The sequence below is a fragment of the Trematomus bernacchii genome, unplaced genomic scaffold, assembly GCF_902827165.1.
Source record: "Trematomus bernacchii unplaced genomic scaffold, fTreBer1.1, whole genome shotgun sequence".
NCBI classification, from domain to species: Eukaryota; Metazoa; Chordata; class Actinopteri; order Perciformes; family Nototheniidae; genus Trematomus; species Trematomus bernacchii.
Genome location: NW_022987582.1, coordinates 6,835,316 through 6,857,936, shown reverse-complemented (window position 1 = coordinate 6,857,936; position 22,621 = coordinate 6,835,316). Strand labels below are relative to the sequence as shown.

The 22,621-nt window shown below is 39.8% G+C and overlaps 1 protein-coding gene across 1 annotated transcript; it reads left to right on the top strand.

Annotated features, from left to right (window-relative positions):
* The first annotated feature begins 2,681 nt into the window (after positions 1-2,681).
* Positions 2,682-21,255, top strand: LOC117480710 (tumor necrosis factor receptor superfamily member 11B-like). The gene is made up of 6 exons (XM_034128138.1): positions 2,682-2,801; positions 10,779-11,006; positions 11,538-11,682; positions 16,096-16,305; positions 18,683-18,907; positions 19,926-21,255. The coding sequence occupies exons 1-6, from the start codon at positions 2,754-2,756 to the stop codon at positions 20,318-20,320; spliced, it is 1,251 nt and encodes a 416-aa protein (XP_033984029.1). The 5' UTR covers positions 2,682-2,753; the 3' UTR covers positions 20,321-21,255.
* Positions 21,256-22,621: the final 1,366 nt, after the last annotated feature.

Here is a 22,621-nt window from a genome sequence, read left to right as displayed (position 1 = left end):
ATCTCATCATCTTTGCAGTTGAATTTAAATCCCTTTTTGATCCACATTAACCAGACAGACAGATGAAACGCTATTGTCCCCATACGGCGGTTCATTTCATGTATTATTCATGCTACAGGAACATAATAAAAAACAAATACGCTACACACCGGCTACAGGTGAGGAGACAACGCTTAGCCTCAAATAAATCAAAATATCCTATAATTGTTGCTGACAGGCCTAAACCAGCCCCATGAATGGGCATACGGTGAGTCAGCAAATAGATGTATGTTTATTTAAATGTGTGTAGTGTATGGTTCACCTCCTAACACCCACGTTTCCCTGCTCATGCGCTTCAGATCGCCAGCTGAGACGTCAGGCTCGTCATGAGTGTGTGTTTGAGAGTATAGATGTCGAGCTTCCGATCCATCATTGTTGCGGTGTATCTTGACCTCAATACTGAAAGATATGTGTATTTCTCTGCCTTTGTATGTGTATACAGTATGTGTGTGTGTCCTCCTGTGGTGAGCTGTGACCTCACCACTAAGACCTCTCTCACATGCCTAGGAGACTCGTAGGTGGGTGAGTGTGTATTCTCTCTGATCCATTTGAGAACTTGTGCTTCTACGTCAGCTGGCTGTGACATTTTGTCATGCCTCTTCATGGGGGTGGAGAGCGAGCGGCTAGACAAAGACAACGTTGTTTCTAGGACCTCTGACATCAGAGGCCTTGTATCAGCATCATATGTTAAGATCAGTGTGGGAGTGCCCTTTTTGGGTTTACTACGTGAGTTGTCCAGTACCCATGATGTATTTTAACCTCACTGTGGGAGTTTATCTTACTTTGAAACCTTGTATTTGACTGCTGTGATCCATAAAGGTTTTTAGAACACTTTATTTAAGATATGAAACAGACAACATTAGAGTAAGATAAACTACATTTTAAGTTTTAAACTGGAACTATCACTGGTGAATGTCTGGATTAACTTCATTGGTAGATATTTAATTTTGTGAGAACCAATTTATGTCTAATGGACAAAATGTTTGGAAAGTGAGGACCTCGTTTGGTCCTCACTTTTTCCTGACCTTTTATAGAGACCTTCAAAAAACTATTTGAAGGTTCATACTTGGTTTTAATGTTTGGGTTAGAGGTTAGAGGTTAGGGTTAGGCATTTAGTTGTGATGGTTAAGGTTAGGGGCTAGGGACTGCATCATGTCAATGAATATCTCACAATTATAGAAGTATAGGGTAACAGATTGAACAATTATTTATTGTTCAACAACATTTGATGCAGGATGCACAATTTTGTAGCTTTGGAGGACTGATATCTCGGAAAGGTATAACATGTTTGATCTGCGAGAAAATAAAGATCCACTTCCTAGATCTTTCCAGAGCTTTCAACTACATTTAATGGTCATCAACAGATGGAGTTAGCTATGTGTTTCTTTTTTCGGGACCCAAGGAAACTAGAGGAACATGGCGCTTGTAATTGGGTAGTTTTATTAGACAGTATAATTGGCTAGTAAGTGGACCTTGAGTTAGGCTTTATTTTAATAAAAAAATGTGTATTTATTTATATACTGAATGCAGTTTAATCTGGTTTTCATACAGTTTATTTAACCATATACATATTAAGTTACATACAAATATCACAATACAGCTTAGCAGTCAATTGTGCTTTAACAGGTTGCTGGTTTAATCCACAGGACTGCAGGATAATGTTTATCACTGTAAGTATGATCAGGACCTCCAAAAAGAAAACATGGCTCTCCGTGAAATTTACATAATAAGTAAAGGCTTAAGAAAAATTGTCAGTGGAAATTAGTTATGGGATAGGTAACAATGAAACAAAATATAGTAAAACAAATATTTTCATCTTTTTCTTGTGCCTCAAATTTCTTCTCCTCAGCACATACACCGTGATGTCAGAATTTACTGAGACACCATTTCCAAATGTTCAAATAAGCATAACCCTCCTAACAAAATAATTGTGACTGGTCCAAATAAACCCCTATCAATCATTGAATGTACATGCTGGCAAACTTTGCAAATGTGGGTTTGTTACAGACTGCTTGTCAAACACATAACAAACCACTTCGTCATGCTTTATAATTTGTATTAGGCATATGGAAATAGTTGCTTTCAAATTTTACCTCATCGCTGTATTATATTACCATCATAAGAAAAATGTCAAACCGATACATTATAGGCTTTCTCTTTATCTAAAAATGTAAAACTCACATTCCCACCAAATAAACACTTTTGTATGTAATAGCAATAGGTGATGTCTTCCCTTCCCTGGAAATAAGTGACTTTTTTTGCTACTTTACAGTATTCCTCTACAATTTGACACACTTAGTCAAAGTTGTTAAGGGGATATTTGCATTGCTTTTTACTCTTATTCTAAATTCACAAAAAAAATCCCATCTTTTGATGTTCATTGGATATTTCTTTTTAGACTACTGTGTTTCCTTCATACTGTAGTTGCTTACGACATTATTGCCTTTCTTTACGTAATTGCAACGCAACACTTGAGGATGCAACAATTTATTTTTAGGATTGAGGGGAGAGACAGAGAGAGGTTTGTGCACTCACTGGATAACAAGGTGGGTGGGCACTCTCTCCCTCTCTCTCCTCTCCGTCTCTCTCTCTCTCTCTCTCCCTCTCCCTCTCCCTCTCTCTCTGTCTCTCTCTCCCGCTCCCGAGCCTACTGTATAAGTACAGATCTGTGATGGAGACCCCATCATACCGCATTTCACTTTTACACAGTGGAGATGAGCGCTCGGATAGCGAAATCCAACCCGGCCATGAAACTGATAGTGGTGAGTAAACACGAGTTTATGGTCCGCTGGAGAAAAGGGACGCTTCTTCCTGATGGAATGATTTCGTTGTTATTGTTTTGCGAGACTTGGATTATTATTGCGCTTCACACGGTTTCAGATACATGTCATAGAGTGGGAATGGGCACTCGCTTTATTCCCATTCCCGAACAGTGCCCATCTGTACAGCATGCGTCAGTGCTGGCAATGTGATGTTGTTAAATGTATCACAGGTTGAATATGTAGTTACGGTGTCCCTGAAATGCTGTATTTTTTTCTGGCTTTGACATTTTGTTGTCAATGGATCATAATCGGTCTTGTTTGACAGAATCACTGCTTTTGATTGTAGACCTGATCCCACGTGAGAGTTCATAATTCCTATTCAGATGCGTTTTCCTATAGTCAACCTGTAGTCACATTTTAATGGGGCATATTTGTGTGACGCATTGTAATGCCCATGAAAAAAGGTGTTAAGTATACTTGCATGACATTTTTATTAGGTAAATGGATTACTGTCCGAAGGAACTACTACACGTAAACAAACGTATTTATGATGTGCATGGTATGGATAAAGTAAGACATGACTGAAAATACAATGCAGCCCCATATAGCAGCTCTGCAATATGAGTTTATACAGGTTATATTGAGTATGTTGGGACTGTGTTGAGACGTTGATTCATCCATGTTTTCTGAGGCGGTTTTTTTGTGTTTTTTTGTAATTTATTATAACAGTATGCCGTTAATGAAATAATTTAACCTGATGTAAGTATTTGAAGTAAGTCTCGTAGGACTGTATGATGATGAGATCTTGAATAAAAGTAGATTATTAAAAACATTTTAAATAGGAAGTTGTTTGCTTTTGATGATTTATTGAACTCATATTTCCCCCCCCTTTTTATTCCCAAAATAAATACCCACAAAGTAGACTATACAAACAAGATCTACAATATCAACCAATGCGTGAATGTTTACTTTAGGTCACATTTCATTGCTTAGTCTATTGCACATTTGAAAATGAATGAAATTCAACACCCAATATAGAGGCATGCAGCATGTTTCCAGCAGGTGCTGCTTTCTCTGACATTGACATTACAATAATTTGTTCTACCCTTCTCAGGGGATGTATGCCAGCAGGGAGGGAGTCATTATTTCCCTTGGTGTGTTTTGCATGCAGTGCTGTGTTGGGGACTTTGCAAGTTTTGCATATGTGCATGAATAGATGTGTATCTGGGCATAAAGAGATCACGCTACAGAACACTGGACCCACTATCTACCGTTTGTGTGTGTGTGAGTGTGTGTGAAAGAGGGATCCTATATTGTGATGTGAAAGGTCAGTCAATTATTTGGTTTGTAAGATGTGTCACTTAGTTGTTTGTAAAATAGGTGACATACAAAGGAAGGTGCGTGTTTGCACATGTACTTTCTGCCTTCATTTAAAGTGATATCATCCACACTGAGTGTTGCGTCCACGGCACTGCTGTCTGTACTCCACCATTTACCTTAAATAGGCAAATATTTAGTGTGAATAATTTCTGACATAGTGTTCCTCCATCATTCAGCTAGTCAGTCAGTCCGTCATTTGGCCAGCCGTGCAAGCATTGATTTAGCCAACTCATGAGTCAGACGTGCAGACTGCTCATTCTTACCATCACCATCCAGCCAATGAATCAATCTGCCCCCCTCTGGATGCCCTGCACCTTTCTTCCACTTGACAAACAGCCAGTTTAATTTCATCTGTAAGCAATTATAGGGACACTCTACAATTGTGTGTTGCAAACTTTGTTTTGCCCTAGAGGTCCGTCAGTAAATGCACCTGTGTGCTCTTCCTGCATACTTCTGACTCATGTGGTTTGCGTTCTGTCTGCTGAAAACACATACTTTGTGTTTGCTCGGGATGATGTCAGTGGAACAAACTTTGGATGGAAATTGGACAACGCTATGTTGTGAGTCTTTTTTGTTTTTGTGTGGACACAAGTTTCAAAATGCAGTGCGGGAGAAGTGAGGTTTAGCCAGCTAGCCAATCAGACAGCCAGCTAACCTGCAGGAAAACTTTCCATCCAGCCACTAATCCCTATTATCTCCCTCGATCAGTATCTTTCATCTGTGTTCCCTTTATCTTTACGCCTCCACTCTCAGTTTAGGCCGTTGGCATTAGCTGCACGAACTTCCCTAAATGTAGGCGCAGGTTCACACGCAGACAGAGGAGCTTAAGAGGTCACTCGGCCAAACAGACGCAACTTCTTTCTAGACAAACACTGAAGAAAAAGAGTGAGGAAGTAGGGGGATAGGGGGGAGGGAGACATACAGAGGGTGTGTGAAGGTACAGGATCAACATGTTTTAAACAAACAAGCACAAACGTTTATTCAGAAACAACGATTACCTCTGGAAGTTGCTCACGCCTTACTTCCCCTTTTCCATCAACAGTAGTACTGATAGCAGAAGTGTGTGTTTGTGTGTGTGTGGGTGTATTCTTGTTATGAACTCATTGATCTTGTGTGAGTGACTGAACAATTGTCTGAGACAAAGAGCAGAAACGGAATAGGCAAAAGAGATACAGCTGTTATCGTCTCAATCTCATGCTGGTCTCTCTCTTTGTTTTATCTTACAACTGCATACATCGTATCAAAACCCGCCAGGCTGATCTGGTGTAAATGTCTGTAGTGAAAGTGAATCTCACACTAGATATGTTTGATCATGAGGATTTAAGGATACAAACCAAATGTGTTGTTAATTACTGGTTTCATCTTTAGCAACTATTTTATAAGCTCATGTTTTTCTTAATGTAAAATCTAAATCTGTAACATTACTACTAAATATAAAATGTAGAAGAGTAAAGTGCAACATGTTCCTATTTATATGTAGTGGAGTAGAAGTATACAGCAGAATATAAGTACTGAAGCAAATGTGTTGTGGATTTTAATGCATTTGTTTCAAATGAGTGATACATCTGAATTATTGGACTGATTAAAGATGAACAAATGATCTGTCCTCCTTCACTGTTCAACATTTGGGCAGATTATTTTGTGAATAATCAATCATTAGTTTGGTAAAAATACATTTCTTCTTTTTTTCTGTTTTCTTTCTAAAACCAGCAAAAATGACATTAGAAAAGCTTTTTTTAATTGCTAATTGATTAATTGTTTGTGCTCATGACATGAATGTTATAAGTGCAAATAGTATTGCTTGGTTTATATTACAAAAGCAAACTAGCTACAGGCTACTGTAGGTTTAATTCATTGATCATACAGTATCGAAGTATTTCACCAATATGTGCTAAACATTTGATAAAACCCATGTTCCCTAGAGCAGCAAATTCACATTCAAAGACACACTTTTAGTTTGAGATGATAAAATGAGTAAATAAAGTGAGCCACGCAAGGCAATATTATTATTATTAATAATGTAATGTAATTATACAAATCTCAGTGATGCAGAATGGTAGCAAGTCCCTCTCTGTCCCTATACAAGTGAACAAAGACAGATTCAATATTCACAGGACTCAACACACACACACACACACACACACACACACACACACACACACACACACACACACACACACACACACACACACACACACACACACACACACACACACACACACACACACACACACACACACACATCTAAGAGCTGGAATCCCCCCTCAGACCACCTGCGTTCTACAGTTAACTGAAGCCATGTGCCTGGTGGATAAGCTGGTGTAGTGTGGTTTGGTCCCTTTGTGCCATGGCACTTCTCCTCATGCCATGAATTCAAACTGACCTTGGGCTACCCAAACTCTGATTCTACTCCCTCTCTACATTTCAATGTGCTCTACTCTCATTGTAACTCTAAGCCTGACGTCTGTTGGAAGTTGGTGAAAATACTGCAGCTAACTTGTACTGGGATCATTTGAAGACTGCATGTTACGGTGTTACATTTTTGTATGCAGATGTTTTATTGGTTTACCTTTTTTCCCTTTTTGCATTTATTGAGACAAACAAGTAACTTCATCAACATTTTTATTTATTTTTTCCATTTGTATCATATCATATCAAAACAAAACCAAATTGTGTGTCCCTCATATAACATACATGTATCTTTCTGCACAGTTTTTACTGTATCTTCCGGGAAATTCCTCTTATGAAAAATATTTTATCTGGTCAATAAGCCCATTACCCGCCCAACATCTGTGGATGCTTATCACTTTAACCTCATATGGAAAGCATGTGTGTTCATTTTAAAAGACTATTTCCGTCAGGTGTCTGAACTCTTTAGTCCGCTCCAGCCCATCTATCAGGCAGCGCTCAAAGTGCAGTTCAGCCTGCTTTACCAAAGCACTTTGTCATCATTATACTTGTCTATGGATATCATTTTTGAAAAGACAGAGTTTATAGAAAAACTAAAACTCTCATAAGTCCTATAAACCTGGTCTAGCAAAAACTCATTTTCAGAAATTATGTCATTAATTGTAAGACATGTGTGCCAACAAAGTGAAAGATAAACGCACTGTGAATGACTTAGTCCACTAAACATCATCTCACCACCATTAACATCACCCTGGATTTGTTTTCTCCGCGTCTCTCTGATGTCTCTCTGATGTCTCTCTGATGTCTCTCTGATGTCTCTCTGGTGTCTCTCTGATGGGATGATCTTATGTATCACCACACTTCACAGGCTGGACTTGTCTTTGATTCATTCAAGAAGATAACATCGGTTAAGAACTACATGTTCTCTGTTAAGGACTTAAAGAGATTATCTTTGCTCTGCATCAACTCAAGGTTTTCTCCCAGCTCACTTCAAAAGATATTTACTGGCATAGTTTTCATACAAAAATGTATCAGATGAAGCCATTTTACCCTTTTTTATGCATTTACATAGCAGCTGCCCTGCCTTGGTCAAGGGAAGCTTTCTTAGGAAACATTATTAATACCTTCATACCTTCATCCATCCTTTACCAACAGCTGTTCATGTAGGATATGCCTCACTCTGATGATGCTAACAGTATAATTATGGCTGTCAGTGGCCGCTAGCTGCTGTGTAATTTGGGTTTCCAGCGGTTGTGCGTGATGTTGTCAGATGGCAGCTTCTAGGGAGACAAGAAGGGTAAAAAGTTCAATATTTCTTTTTAACTGCTGATCGACTAATTCACGCTCACCACAGGACATCTTACCAATAAGTTATTTCTTAAAAAGTTGACAGTTTTTCACATCTTCGGCAGCGGAAAGCTACTGTACTGGCTGCTTTGGCACAGTGTGGTTCTGCCTGAGTGTGTCATAAGTTCAAAACTAAAACATTGTATATATATGTTGAGTAGTTTAAAGATGTGGTTGAAATTAATTATAAATGGCTTTGTTTTCATGCCTGCTTTTGAATTGAATAAGATAAAATAATAAATAACAGGCAGCAAAGGTATTATCATGGCCATTAAACTGTTGAACTAAATTGTGATTTTATTTATTTCAAAGGGATTTTTTACCGACGGTCAAAGATGTGATTTCATAAAGTTACATTTCTGAGCATGTGCTGTTTTACATTACTTTGATTCACTCTTGCTCTCAATTGCTTTGCTCTGCACTGTATATTATGGCTGGAGTCAATCCAAACTACTGTGCTGTATGAAGGATATGAAAAACAATATGAACCTGACCACTTCCACATGTGCTCAGGCTCATCGGCTCCCATGATTTCAGTCCTGCCAGTAAACTCATCCTCGAGCCCGAGATTAAATTCACTGGGACAAGTGTAACCGTAGCCAGATTTGTAAAAAACCCAGGTGACCCTCTGTCGGTCCCTGACTCCACCCTCCTGATGTTTCTAAATTGATTGGATGTGGTCTTACGGCTTAATAGTGTGTATATACACTTCTTAATTTGAAGAGCAAGACTGTGATTATGGGTTTCATTCCCGCTGAGGCCACCCATGCTACAAACAGATACAGCTTTGGTACTGCTAAGCGAGTCACTGTGGATGAAAGCCATCCACCAAATGTTCTGCTAAGAGGTCGATCCGTTTTGCCGGGAAAACCTCTGCGCTCGCCAGGCTGTATGAAGCCTAGGTTTCTATTATGGTGTGTAAAACCCATTCATCTATTTTTACTATCATTTTCAATTACCTCCGTTGCAAAAGCCAGCAGACATAGAAGGACCTGCATGTTTTATTTTCTGTGTAGTTCATAATTTTAGGTTCAGAACGCCTTAAAAATAAATAAGGCTTAAAACCACACATATACCGTTTATTAAATTATTAAAAGTGAACACAACACATACACATAAATGCAAATTGAGTAGATTTCAAAGGAAAATACCAATTTAGTTGTAATATAATAGTTAGTAAGAGACATATGCACACATATTTCCCAAAAATAGCATTCTTTCTCTCTGTTTCTTGTTTTGTTTCACACACGCACACTCATAGTATATTGTGTCTTGTGGTGGCAAAGTTTTAAGGTGAATGCGATCAGTACAAAAACAGACACGCAGGAAAGGAGATCAATGGTGTGTATCGGGTAAACTGTGTCGCAGAGGGGTGAGTGATTCTTATTCTGGTGGTGAATGGGGAAAGCCCAGTAACCTCCAACAGTCCTCTTTGTGAACAGCAGCCAGGAGAGGAGACCGCAGAGCACACAGACCAACACTAAGGAAGACGAAAATTGGACTTGAACACTGACAAACATGCACACAAAGACATGCAGCAACACACATTCCTGCATCTGTACCCACATGCATGAATGTTTTGTAGTTGTTTGTAGTATGAATTCATTCATTTTTGGAAGATGCACTAACAAACATGGTGGAAAGCGGAAAACCACATACAAGAATACATGCACACACACACACACACACACACACACACACACACACACACACACACACACACACACACACACACACACACACACACACACACACACACACACACACACACACACACACTCAAAGCAAGGACAATCCATTGTTAGTTTGTCCAAGAAGTGAGGATGTATCCGGGCCAACGGGAAAGTCCACATAGCCGATGGCTGAGGGACTTGAGGGTAGTATGACCCAGATGTGTGACATCTGGTCTGCATGTGGCCTCCACCGGCTGCATGGCTGCATGTCAAACACGCTCACCAAATGATATCTTGGATTTTTAGGCCAAATCTCTACAGATCATGCTCAAACGATGATACATGGGCTTGTTTTTGAGTCACACGCTACATGTGTGTTTCAGAAGCCTCACTAACAGCCAACCACTTAACAGAGCGTCCATATCAATGGGAGTGGGATTGGGGTGGGGGTTACATGGGTGTGCCGTGCTTTGCCCTTCCTCCAGGGCAGTATTAAACTGCAGTAAATCACTGTTGAATTACTTCACATGCTATCTCCCTGAGCTGCTGCTGACAGGATAGGAGACGGCTGCTTCGGTCAGAGAACCCAAAGCTGCTCATCCTCTAACCCTCTGTCATACAAATCCTTGAATTTAATATGTGCAAAACACTGGCATGACTAAAACATCTGCATTTATTTAAAAGCTTCGGTTAACGTTTAAGATTCAAGAAGCAATGAAAGGAATAAAATACAATATGATGTTTAATTGAACAAATAGCAACAATGTAATTGTGCTTGCAGAATTCAGCATCCTAGTTTAAGGCAACACGGAGACAATATTTCTTCCAAGAAACATGCAAAGGTTAAATGTACTGTTGTTGCCTCTGTGCAGTGATCCACATCCACGAAACGGACACAGATCTCTCTCCTCACACTCCCTGAACGTCTCTCTATAAAGCAGAGGAAATCGCTTTAGGACTGTGTGTCCACCAGGAGCTTTAACTTTACAGCTCTGACCTTTCTTTCAACCCTTTCTTACTGGAAGCTTTGGGTTGGCGAGTGCTGCAAAATGTAATAATATTTGGACAGTATTCCAAAGAGGAGCTGTGTGCACGAGATGGGTTTCTTTAGAGATGTTGTCACTGCTGTGGACTCTGTATTCAACACACTTCTTTCTTTTTTTTGCAGCTTTTCACAGCATCTTTCTCCTGGGCCTTTCAGCAGCCGGACATACTGCCGAAGTACCAGTACCGCGACCCTGTGACCTCTGACCTCCTGCTGTGCGACCAGTGCCCTCCTGGCACCGCTGTGAAGCGACACTGCACCGCCGACACACCCACAGAGTGCCAGGTCTGTCCTGAGAGGCATTTTGCTGAAAACTGGCACTGGGGGGACACCTGCCAATACTGCACCTCGGTACGTATGAGGCCAAAAGGTTAACCGAAGGTTCATTTTGATCTCTTTTGTGTGTGTCAACTTCATACATACAATCATACTGTACACATCTTCATTCACATCACAGTCAGGAATTCCACTAAAGTTCAATCTGCTTTTAAAGTTTGTATCTACTCCTCTGTGGTTGTCCAATGCCTTTTCATTAGTTGCATGACTTTACGGTTTGTTTACATTTTGGCAAAGCATCTGTTATTTTCGGAAACCAGTGTTTCCACTTTAGTTGTTGTTTCTAAAAATGAAAGTTTAAATGTGCTCATTGTGGTGTTGGGATCTTCCCCCGCAGTTTAGATGTGTTCCTCTTTGCCACTCTGAATGATGTCATATCTATTGTTAACATATACCCCAATTTATATTCCTGTTCTAGTATACAGTTCTAGTACAGTATCTATCATTTCTTACGGCACTTTATTTACTCACGTATGCTCACGTATACTCTCTGATCATGCATGCAGCAGCACTGTTTCAATGTGTGTGTGACTGTGTTGTGTGCAGGTGTGCAAGGAGCGACAGCTTGTGAAGCAGCAGTGCAACAGCACCCACGACCAGCTTTGTGAGTGTGCTCCAGGCTTCCACCTTGTGGTGGAGTTCTGCATTACACACAGCTCCTGTCCACCCGGATACGGAGTGACAGCTTTAGGTAAGTTTAAGATTGTTTTTAAAGAAGATATTAAATATGTTATGTTGTGGGTTTCCTGCCTACTAGGTCATATACATAAGATTCAAATGGGAGATTACTGGTTATAAGTAGGCATCCATACTGTCCATATTGAAATTCAGTAAGCACACATATAGGAAGAAGCACGGACAGGGTCCTATTGCCTCATTGTTATCATTTTACTCACAGGGTCATAGTGTATCTGTTATATATGCAGTTTTTCTGTTGTTATTGTTATACCGTGCAGTGTGTAATTGTCTCTGTATTTTGAGTAGATACCCATTACTATATATGTATATTTCCTTTAATCTTCTCATCTTATGCAATACTCTCCCTGAGTCTCACTCAAATCAGTTCAATTCCAGATATGCTTCCTCAGTAAGGAAACAAAATAACAAAGCAGACTCACATCAGTTACAGAACAGCATATTCACATTAAGATGTCGTCTCCCTTGTATCACTGAAAGCTCTTCTCTTTCTATCTCTTCATCTTTCTTTGATTCTGTGAATCTGATCTGTTCCAGATGCAGACGTCTCTTTTCCTAGAAACAACTTCTACTTTTGAACTGTCTCGGACATTTCCTAGAACCACTCTTTGTTTGTCTTTCACAGAGACACAGAGTTTGGTTTAAAGCTGTCTGTTAAACATACAGTATAAAACACAAAAAGGACATGGCCATTAGTCTGGTTTTTCTATGTTTTCTTATTTCTCTGTCTTCTAGCAGAGACATGTAGTATGCAGGTACATGCCATATAAACGCTACAGCTTTTGGTTTTCTATCAAGAGAAAGTGTGTGTGCGTGAGTGTTTGTGTGATTGTAAAAAAACATTTATGCACGTCTATCTTGCACTTCCACGACCTGACCAACTCTGAGTTTTGGCAGTGTTGGCTGAAACTTCACAGTTAAATTGTCGCATCACTGATACATCATAATTCTGTCCTAAACTATTACTAAGTTTTATCTTTTGATATTCATTGCAAACAGTTGACAGCTTTGGCTTGTCACTTGAATTAAAATTATTATAAATGAAGAAACTATGATGATTAGAGTGATGAGGGAGAAGTTAAAAATGTGTATGGCCTTTGAGAATAAAGACTCAAATATTCCTGAAGAAAATAGCGCTATGGAAATGAAAAAGTCCCCCTGATGTGGTTATACTTTGGAAAATGATTACATATTTTCCGTGAACTTAATTACTTTCAAATACAGCACTTATTTCCAGCATCATTTCATTCCATTTAAGCTCCAATTCCTGTCACTGTATCACCATGTGATGCTTATCCATATTATTCATAGTCACATGCTGTCACAGCACTCCATGGGGGCTGACTGCATCTTTTAAAAGATCAACATTTATCCTTTTCCCTCTGTGTGCCATGTATAAAAATAATGATTTTATTATATGACTGTACTTACTCATAACGCAATATGTTCTACTTTTAATTCTGATCTAACTACTTACTATTTCTGGGAGGTCGTGTCAAAGAGGCAGGCGTTAAAATTAAGTGTTTCAGACAAAGGGTGAATATATGTATACTAAGAGAAGACAGACGTTGTTAGAAAAAATAATGTGTTTTTTTTTTAAAGTCAAAGCATGTCAACATGTTCTAGTAATAACCCAAAATACAAGTTTGAAGCTTAAAAAAAGCACGATATGCCTCCTTCATGTAGGGCTCAGTTGCCATTTATTTTTGAGTTCCTATTTGCAGTAGAGTATCGCACGACAATGCAAAAAGTATTCTTCACTTGTTCCTCTTCATGCACGATAGAGCACTTTAACAGCTTATTTAAAGAGGAAACTTTAAATACAGGGATCAGTTTATAATGTCTCGGTTAAATGGCACAACCTTTCATTCCTGAAGTTGTGCTTCCTTTTTTTAATTCACTGCAGATTGTGCAGAGGATAAAGATTTATTTATGTTTGCACTGTGTGAGAATACTGAACCTCTCTCTTACAGATTGCATGAATGAAAAAAGTATTTTGCAGGGATTTTGATTTAGATTTCTCAGACTGCTATTGTTTGAATCCCAATAAAAAGACAATGAAAATCAGTTCACTGTAATGTATATACAATTATTTTCTTCCTCTAAAGAATGACATAAATTTGACTAGACAGAATCTCCAGAGACAAAGACTGTCTCTTGGTCATTTGTTGCCGTCGTGAATCAATGGTTCTCTGCAACATCCGATATACATTTCCTTTAGCACAGTCCAAGCCTTTCCCTCACAATACAGCACCAGATGCAGTCTTGGCTAATCTTTGCGCCAGATGCACCCAAGGATGTAATTATCATGGCGGATATCTGACCTGATATTCCTCACAGATTCTCTCCTGCGTCAGTAGTGCTTGTGGGAAACTTAAAGAGAGGTTGATGCTACATTTCAACATTCCCGTGAACAGAATTTGATATTTCTACTGAAACCGCAGGACAAACTGGCACTGCGCTTCTCATGACTTCATCTCAGACCTGAGAGTGGATTTTAGCGGCTGCATCGATGAAACAACATTTTCCATGGTTTCTGGTCATTATGCGACCCCTGTAAGCGCTGGCACCACACTGAATATCAAACAACATTTTCCGTGCATTCCCAAAAAATGGATATACAATCGGACCCTAATGTCTAATGACACTCTGCAGACATGAGACAGCATTTCAGGGGATTCCCCAAGAAGCTGAAGGACTTATTATGTAATGTCTTCAGTTGTGGTTTAGACCTTTAAACCACAGGATGTCAGAAACCCATTGGTTGACATTACTTTTATGACTCCGTTGCTCGATTTCCTGAATTGTCTGTTTCTTGTTGCAATTGTTTTCTCTCTCTCTGAACGCAAGACTTAAGGTCGCAGCTGTGTTTTTGGAAACTATTTTGGTGTCATCTTAGAAAGACACAGTAGAACATGATATACAATACCAATAAAATGTACATTTATAATAGGTCTGCAACCAGCAATTATTTCATGATCAATAGATCATAATCTAAAAGTCTAAAGATTTTTGTACTGTATTTAACCAAATATTTTCTTGCTGAAAATTAAGACTGATAGACAGATAAGAGACTATTAAAATATATCTAAAAGTAAGATAGGAACTAGGGCCATAGAGGTAATAATCTTACATTTCTCAAACGGTTATTTCTAAGTCTACTCTGTCATACATTTTTTATATTTGCATTGGTTCACGAGACAATTTATTTAATGAATACACCCCTTATTAAGTAAAAACAGAGCTGTCACCTCTGCTTCAGATAACATCTAAAGATATATCTTACGTGGGTTAAGTGCTAACATGCTGATTCTGCATTTACAGAGGAAATTCTGAGAAAAAAACCAAGATTAATGCCAGCATGTGAAACCTCATTACAGTTAGGCTGGCTCATTCTTGTGCATTGTACATCACAGGTACAGGAAACATTTGCACGTTTACTGTATGCATATCAGTTAGTGGTTTCATGGTTTAGTGCTAGTTTGTGAAACTGTGCAACGATGGAGGGGAAACTCCTCAAAGGTCAAGCCTCCCACACATTTTCTATTCTACGCTTTAGTGATTGAAAAAAATAAGGATGTGAGAAATACCTAGTTCCACAACATGGTCATGTCCTCATGTGTGCTGCATGTCATAAACCACAAGGTCTATTGGTTGACTGCAGTGTCATTATGTGTATTTAAAACTAGTTGACATTTTGGTAAAATGTCAGTAAATGGGTACAAATATTTAAAATGTGATCAATTGGGGATAACGTATTTAACATTACATCGTAAGGGTAACATTTTCAGTGAGGGAATTATTTCACAAACAAAACATTTAAAACTAAATAGAGTTATTAAATTCTTCTATAAATTCAGATATTATTAGAAAATCTAAGTGTTTCGTCATCTTCAAGTCAATAAAATATGATTTTAAATGAGTACATTTTTAAGGTTATTTTCAATGAGAAGTTGACCTTCTTAATAGCCTTTTTGGCAGATGTTTCTACATTTTCATTTTGTCAGTAAGTTAGTCTGAAAAATCTGCTGACAAATCAAACTCTGCGGTTACGTATTTCCCATTTGAAAACAGATATAAGATATAAAACCTCTGGGGGTTCTGTGATGAGTAAGCCCAGTGTGAGTCATACCCAACATCACACAGTCATCTTCCGCCCTGATGTGCTCTAATGTCGTTGTGGTCATAGTTCTTGGAATCACATCACCTCGATGTCAGCTAGTATTTGCAGCAGATCATGTTCACACACAGAAAAGGGCGAGATGTGCTAAATAAGATGTTTGATTAGAAAGATAAGAAACATCAAAAGGGCTGCTGACGTCTCACGGTTTAAAATGTGATACACACACTTCACAGATGTGTTTTCATTCATAAAATTAAGACATGATCCTGTGTTTATCTCTTCCAGGTACACCGGTGAGTGACACCACGTGTGAACGTTGTCCCGCGGGTCATTTCTCAAGCAGGGACTCCTCTACCGAGCCATGTCAGCCCCACAAAAACTGCTCCGGTTTGGGCTTAAAAACACTGAAATGGGGCACGTCTACTTCGAACAGCCTCTGTACAAACAAAACGGCTTCTCCGGAGTGCTCTCAGCAACATTCTTTGTGCCAAACTGGTAAGAAAATTCTCCAGCAGGTTTTAATCGTTAATAAGATTCATATGGAGGTTTCAGGACTATTGCGGTGGGAATCAGAGAAGAGACTGTCCGTACAGTGTTCACACACATACACACACACACACACACACACACACACACACACACACACACACACACACACACACACACACACACACACACACACACACACACACACACACACACACACACACACACACGCGCAAATATGTTTCTGAGCAAACCTCAATTGTCAACAACCTAAAATCAGCCAGAGCTGAATTATTTCAGACATGTGGTCGTTTTCATTCCTGAAGGCAGGGGATTTCCTCGGTCAGGTCCGTTGTCAAGATTCCATTCTTTTACAAATTCTTGCGTGCCTGAAAACCAACACAAGAGAGAAAATCCAAAGCAAAGGGGCTGGATGGGATGTTTATGCCCCTACTGTCATAATCACCCACGATGGATCAATTACTTTGTTAACTGTCACATCCTCACCCTACAATAACAGAGGAAACTGAGTCAAGCACAGAGACACACAACGAGATGGTAGTCTTTGTTACTCAGGCTCTAACTATGACAGATGTTGACAATGAATTTAAGAGGAGAAGCCTCAAATATGACATTGAATTCCCACAGCCCAGAAAAACCACAGTCCCTGGCAAACACACACACACACACACACACACACACACACACACACACACACACACACACACACACACACACACACACACACACACACACACACACACACACACACACACACACACACACACACACACACACTCATGCACACCACTCTTAGTAGGAAACCCAAAAAAGCTGTTGTCCCTAAGGCAGGGTGATGCTCTCCTAAAACATTCATTCACAAATTGCCTTCATGTGTATTACACAACCACTGATTGTCTGCAGCAGATCCTGGAAGAGTAAAGCAGGGTTCTTTACAAAAAATAAGGAAATTGAAAGCAGTTGGGATTACCAAAGTAGCTACGTGATTTGGAGAAACCACCAGGACATCAATGTCAATTATAGAGCAAGCCACACTCCAATTATCCAGACATCAGAGAAACAAGCCTAATATCCTCTTCACATTAAACTCAACCATACTACAACGACATCGGTTTTCCTAAATGTTTCTTTTAATTTAACACACACGAACACAGAAATGCCTATAATCGTGTGAAAGTTGCAATCTCACGTCAACAGTTTCACTTCATCTTCCTCTATGACTGTTCTGTGTATTACGGAAATCCTTCTGTCTGCAAAAAAAATCCCTACAAGGACAGCCCAGGGGTCCATGGCTTGCAAAAATGTAGGGAACGTAATGATGAATAGTGAAGGTGCTTGTGTAGTGGAGTGTGACTCAGCAGTAAAGAACAGCACATTTTCGCACAGCTCACCTCACTGCTTCAGTTCAATATGCAAACATCGTTGCTATGTTGAAACACAAACTGAAGTTAATAGTGGTTATGTGATTTCAATAGAAAGAGACCAAATAATTTCTTCTGCTGTGGTTGAATTACAACCCAACACACAAACACGTACAAACAAATCCAGACGTGTAAAGCTCCTTACACACCAAACTGACACCAAACTGACACCAAAGAACACGACCCGACGGAACGTCGCCTCACGTCGCCTCACGTCGCCTCACGTCGCCTCACGTCGCCTCACGTCGCCTCACGTCGCCTCACGTCGCCTCACGTCGCCTCACGCCGCCTCACGTCGCCTCACGTCTCCTGCATCTTGGCCATGTTTTGCACTGGAACACACCGCAAAGACTTCAGCCGACGGCCAAGTTGCACGTACGAACTGCGCATGCGTGAGTGGCAATAACTCCTTACCAGCAGGCGTCGGTAGTGTGTATTCGTCATTCAAAAGAGGAGCTCATGGGGATTTCCCGAACCTGTGTCGAGAGCTGGAGTTAAATGAAATCTCAGATTTGCCTTCTTAATTGTTTGTTTGGGTCCCTCACTTCCGTTTCGCTTCTCATGCACTGATTCGCTAAGCTGAACAGCCAATCAGAGTGATTTCTTTGGCCGACGGCCTTTGGCCGACAGCCTACTGATTCAACATGTTGAATCGGCGGCGGAAGGTGTCGGCACGGCCGAAAAGACACGACGGTGCAGTACACACCATCTATCGACATCTATCGACGCCGAAAATCGGCCTGGTGTGTAAGGACCTTAATAGGCTAATGGGACTGCAGCAAACAAACCATGTAATCCAAATCTATTCCAAACACAACCTGTGCCCCACAATTGAAACGTCTGTGAATTATACAAATGTACTCACTTTGTTATTGGGATAATATGACCACTGCTAAAACTCATTATTGGGATACTGTTTTAAGCCAACTTCTTTCCCTTGCCAGATGTGAACCTTTGTGAGGAGGCAGTGTTCCAGTCCCTCTCTTCCCTGCGACTGTCCTCGGTGCCGGTGGAGCGGCTGTTGGAGAGTCTCCCCGGGCGGAGGGTGGACCATAAGAGCCTGGAGAAGGTGAAGAAGGCCTGCTCCCCCCAGCAGCAGGTCCTCCAGCTACTGCGCCTGTGGAGGGAGCAGAACAAAGACCATGACAAGATGTACGGCATCATTCAAGGTACAAAAAAGTGCACTTCTTGATTCAGCCAGTCCTTATTTAAAGGTCACCTATTATGCAAAATCCACTTTTTCATGTCTTTTATACAGAAATATGTGTCCCCTCTGTGTTAAGAGATTCTGAAAGTTTCAGGAAAAAAGATTCACTCTTCTCCTGATCCATTTATATAAAAACCTGTCTGAAAATGAGCTGATCAGATTTTGGCCACTTTATGATGTCATAACGTTTTGTTGGCTTGTGTAACCATTGGCCGATAACCAACCAAGGTAACACCCCCCACCTTATCACCTGAATCACCTCCTAGAGCACCATTAGCCGCTTTCGCACCAAGTACTTAGCCGGTACTTGTCCCCGGTACTTGTTCCCCCCGACTCTTTAGTCCCTCGAACTGTCCTAGTAGATTGCGTTCTCACCGGAATAAGTCCCTGAGGGAGGATTAGGCAAATGAAGCCGCTGAAGTCACTTCTTCTTCTTCTGCTTTGGGTTCTCAAAACTTTTCGGAGTTTTACAGGGCGTGGTTTGCAATTCGCCCAGTCAATCAGAAATTGTTAGTGTGGCCGACACACCCACGAACCATTTCCTCCTCAGGAAAGTACTACCTCTCTAGCGGGGACTATCTGGGGGTGAAAAGGTTCACGCGAACTAGGGACTAGTTCCAGATCCTTTTTGGTGTGAAACCAAATCTCCCCCCATCGGCCTAGTTCGGGGGGACAAGTACTCCGGTGTGAAAGCGCCTATTGTGTTTATTTTAACCAAATATCTCGCAGAGGGGTGTGGGAAGTGGCTCCTTATTTTCATCCAAAGTAACAGACAGAGAATCAGCACTTTTGAAAAAGGCCTGAAACAGAGGGGTTTATGGGATGCTACGATGGGTGATCTGTTTGGTATTCCGAGCCAAACATTTCAGAGACATGTTTTGTATATATTTGAGACCTATAATATATTGATGAAAAACAGTATAATAGGGGACCTTTAAGTCCTGGATTAGTGTTGTAATGTTTTTGACATGTCACTTCAGGTGTCAACCTCTGTGAGAAGAAAGTCTCCCGCTGCAACAGCCTAAAAAACCTAACCCTAGAGGACCTCCTGAAGGTTACCAACAGCCTGCCAGGGGTCAAAGTTAAGCTGGAGGATGTCCGGGCCGTGGTCTCCACTTGTCTGCCCCAGCAGTACATCCTGCAGCTGCTTCACCTCTGGAAGATGGCAAACTATGACCTGGATCTTGCCAAAGGTCTGTCTCACAGTCTGAGGGTGTTGCGCAACAACGGGGCCCCACGCCATCTGCTGAAAGGCCTGAAGAAGTTTAGCCGCATCATAGGAACCACCTCCACGCACAAGATGTATGAGAAGATGTTTGTTAGTATGCTTCACGATGAGTCCTGTTTTAAGGCTCATAAACCATTAAATGAATAATCATCTGGGAGGTACACACAGGAATATATGCCATCTATAGCATACACAAACACTCAAGCATTGTCAGATACAGAACACACACAAAAGGACAAACACTTAGTGAGCAGAGGGGTACCTGTATGTGAAAGAGTAACAGACATGGGTAACATGGTACAATCAGGGCTTTAAGATATTATCAAGCTATGCACATAGTGCCAAACTGTAACACAAGGGCAAGACGGGAGGTACATTCTTCTTTGCCTGTATGATTTCCTAGACAAACCCTCTGCCAGAATAAGGTTGCTTTCATTATATGAGGTACCAATGGATTCCTTTAGTTTCACCCTCAGTCCAGAGTATCTGTCCACAGTTATGAATTTAATAATCCTAAAAGAAAAAAGAAACACATTTGTGTACTTCAGGCAGGCCGAAATAAATAAAAAAATGTCCTGGAAACTTTTGACCGGAGTCTGTGAAAAATGAAAAACTATTTATGTTGTAAATAGCACAATATTTTATGGAAGATAGGCTGGCAGGTGTTGTGTTTTTATTATTGTTGCTTTCTCGCAGATTGAGAGGAAGGATTTGGTTTCATAATGAAATACGTGCATTTTTTACAGTCCTGTGTTTGTTGGCTTGTTCTGGACTGCTGGCAAGTAGAGCTCATCTGATTTTTTTTAACTGTCAGCTATATGAATGTACAAAGGAGTGCAATTGTTTTATATTTAAAATAATAATAATAATTTTACTTTCTGAATATGTAAAGGCTTGTTTTATTACTTATCAGAAATACTGGATTCCGAATGCTGCAAGTTCTTGAAGTGATATTTTTTTTATATATTGTTTTTATCACTTTTATATTATTATGACCTTTATTGTATATATGCCTGTCCATTTTAAGCTTGTGTAACTTGTGAACACTAATGTCAAATGATTTGAATAAAATCACTTTGTAGAAAGGCTTTTTTCTTCATAAATTAGCAACTGAATTGGTCCTGGGAGTGGCCTTGATCACTGAGTGCCCGACAAATCATTCCAATTTAAGATTGGCTTTCTGCCTAGACAGATGCAGGACCTTAAAAAACAGTAGATTGACAATACAACCAAAGCTTCATTTTTAGGTGAGTTAAGTCTTAAATCCTCTGTGTAGCACTTGGCCTGCCCAAAGAGTTTCTATATATTTATTTAAACATAATTATACAAATGTACATATGGAAGCTTTAGCGTGCCAAATTATTTCATCGGTGGTAGGTCTATTTTTCTTAGATAAAATAAGTACACACACACACACACACACACACACAATTGTCTATGGATAAAGAAAGATACAATTTTAAAGCCAATATGATATCAGGATACTGATGGAAGTGCTGGAAACCTCATATCTCGGATCATCAGTATTGAACTCTGGCTTAGAAACATATCCGAATAGAGTGTCAGTATGGGGCAATTCGATGGAAGTGTGACGTGCTTTTCTTCTACTCAATTTGGCCAATAACCTGCCTGCAGTGTAATATTCATATTCAAACATGTCATGGTTGTAGCGTGTTCTCATATTCTGTGGAAAAAGGGTGAGAACTGAGTCACGGATACACCTTTGACTCATCACACTATTTAAAAGTAATCAATTTTGATTTGCTAAATTGCACTGCACATTTCTTACTCTACACGTAGTGACTCATTCAAAGGGGACATTTTACAAAGACAGAAGGTTAAAGGTTATTGCCACATTATAGCACATTCAACAACCAGCTTGGATCATCAAAAAACACATTTTAGGTTTAACTCAAATATTACCTGATCACATATGAGCTATATGTTAAAACAATATCACCTTTATCATATTTTAAAACAATATATCATATCTATATAAATATCATATCTATATAAATATAGATATGATATAGCTCAATTACTGCACAAAAAAGAGGACATTTTAAGATACACCATTCTATTTATAAAAGACTTTGGAAATGACTGTAGATGATACATGTGGTACAGTATATCATAACAGGTTTACTTTTTAATTTGTATTGCTGGTATCCCAATATGTAACTTATTGTTTGATTGTAATTTAGATATCCTGTAATTATATTGACTGACTATATACACTAAGGCCAGCGAGACATCTGGGTGAGGATTTCCAGTAATTTCTCATTCCTGGTTATGAAGAGTGATATCAGTTTTTTGTCACATACAACAGAACCAGGAATTTACATGACGGAAGTAGTTTGACCTTTCCAAAAGAGATGTTATAACTCATTGTCTGCAAAACACACGCCCACACATGATATATTTCCTATAGGAGGACTGTATAAATGG

Coding starts and splice junctions, on each gene's coding strand:
- LOC117480710 (XM_034128138.1), top strand. CDS start 2,754: ATGAGCGCTCGGATAGCGAAATCCAACCCGGCCATGAAACTGATAGTG. Junction 11,007..11,537: donor CCTGCCAATACTGCACCTCG/GTACGTATGAGG, acceptor TGTTGTGTGCAG/GTGTGCAAGGAGCGACAGCT. Junction 11,683..16,095: donor ATACGGAGTGACAGCTTTAG/GTAAGTTTAAGA, acceptor TATCTCTTCCAG/GTACACCGGTGAGTGACACC.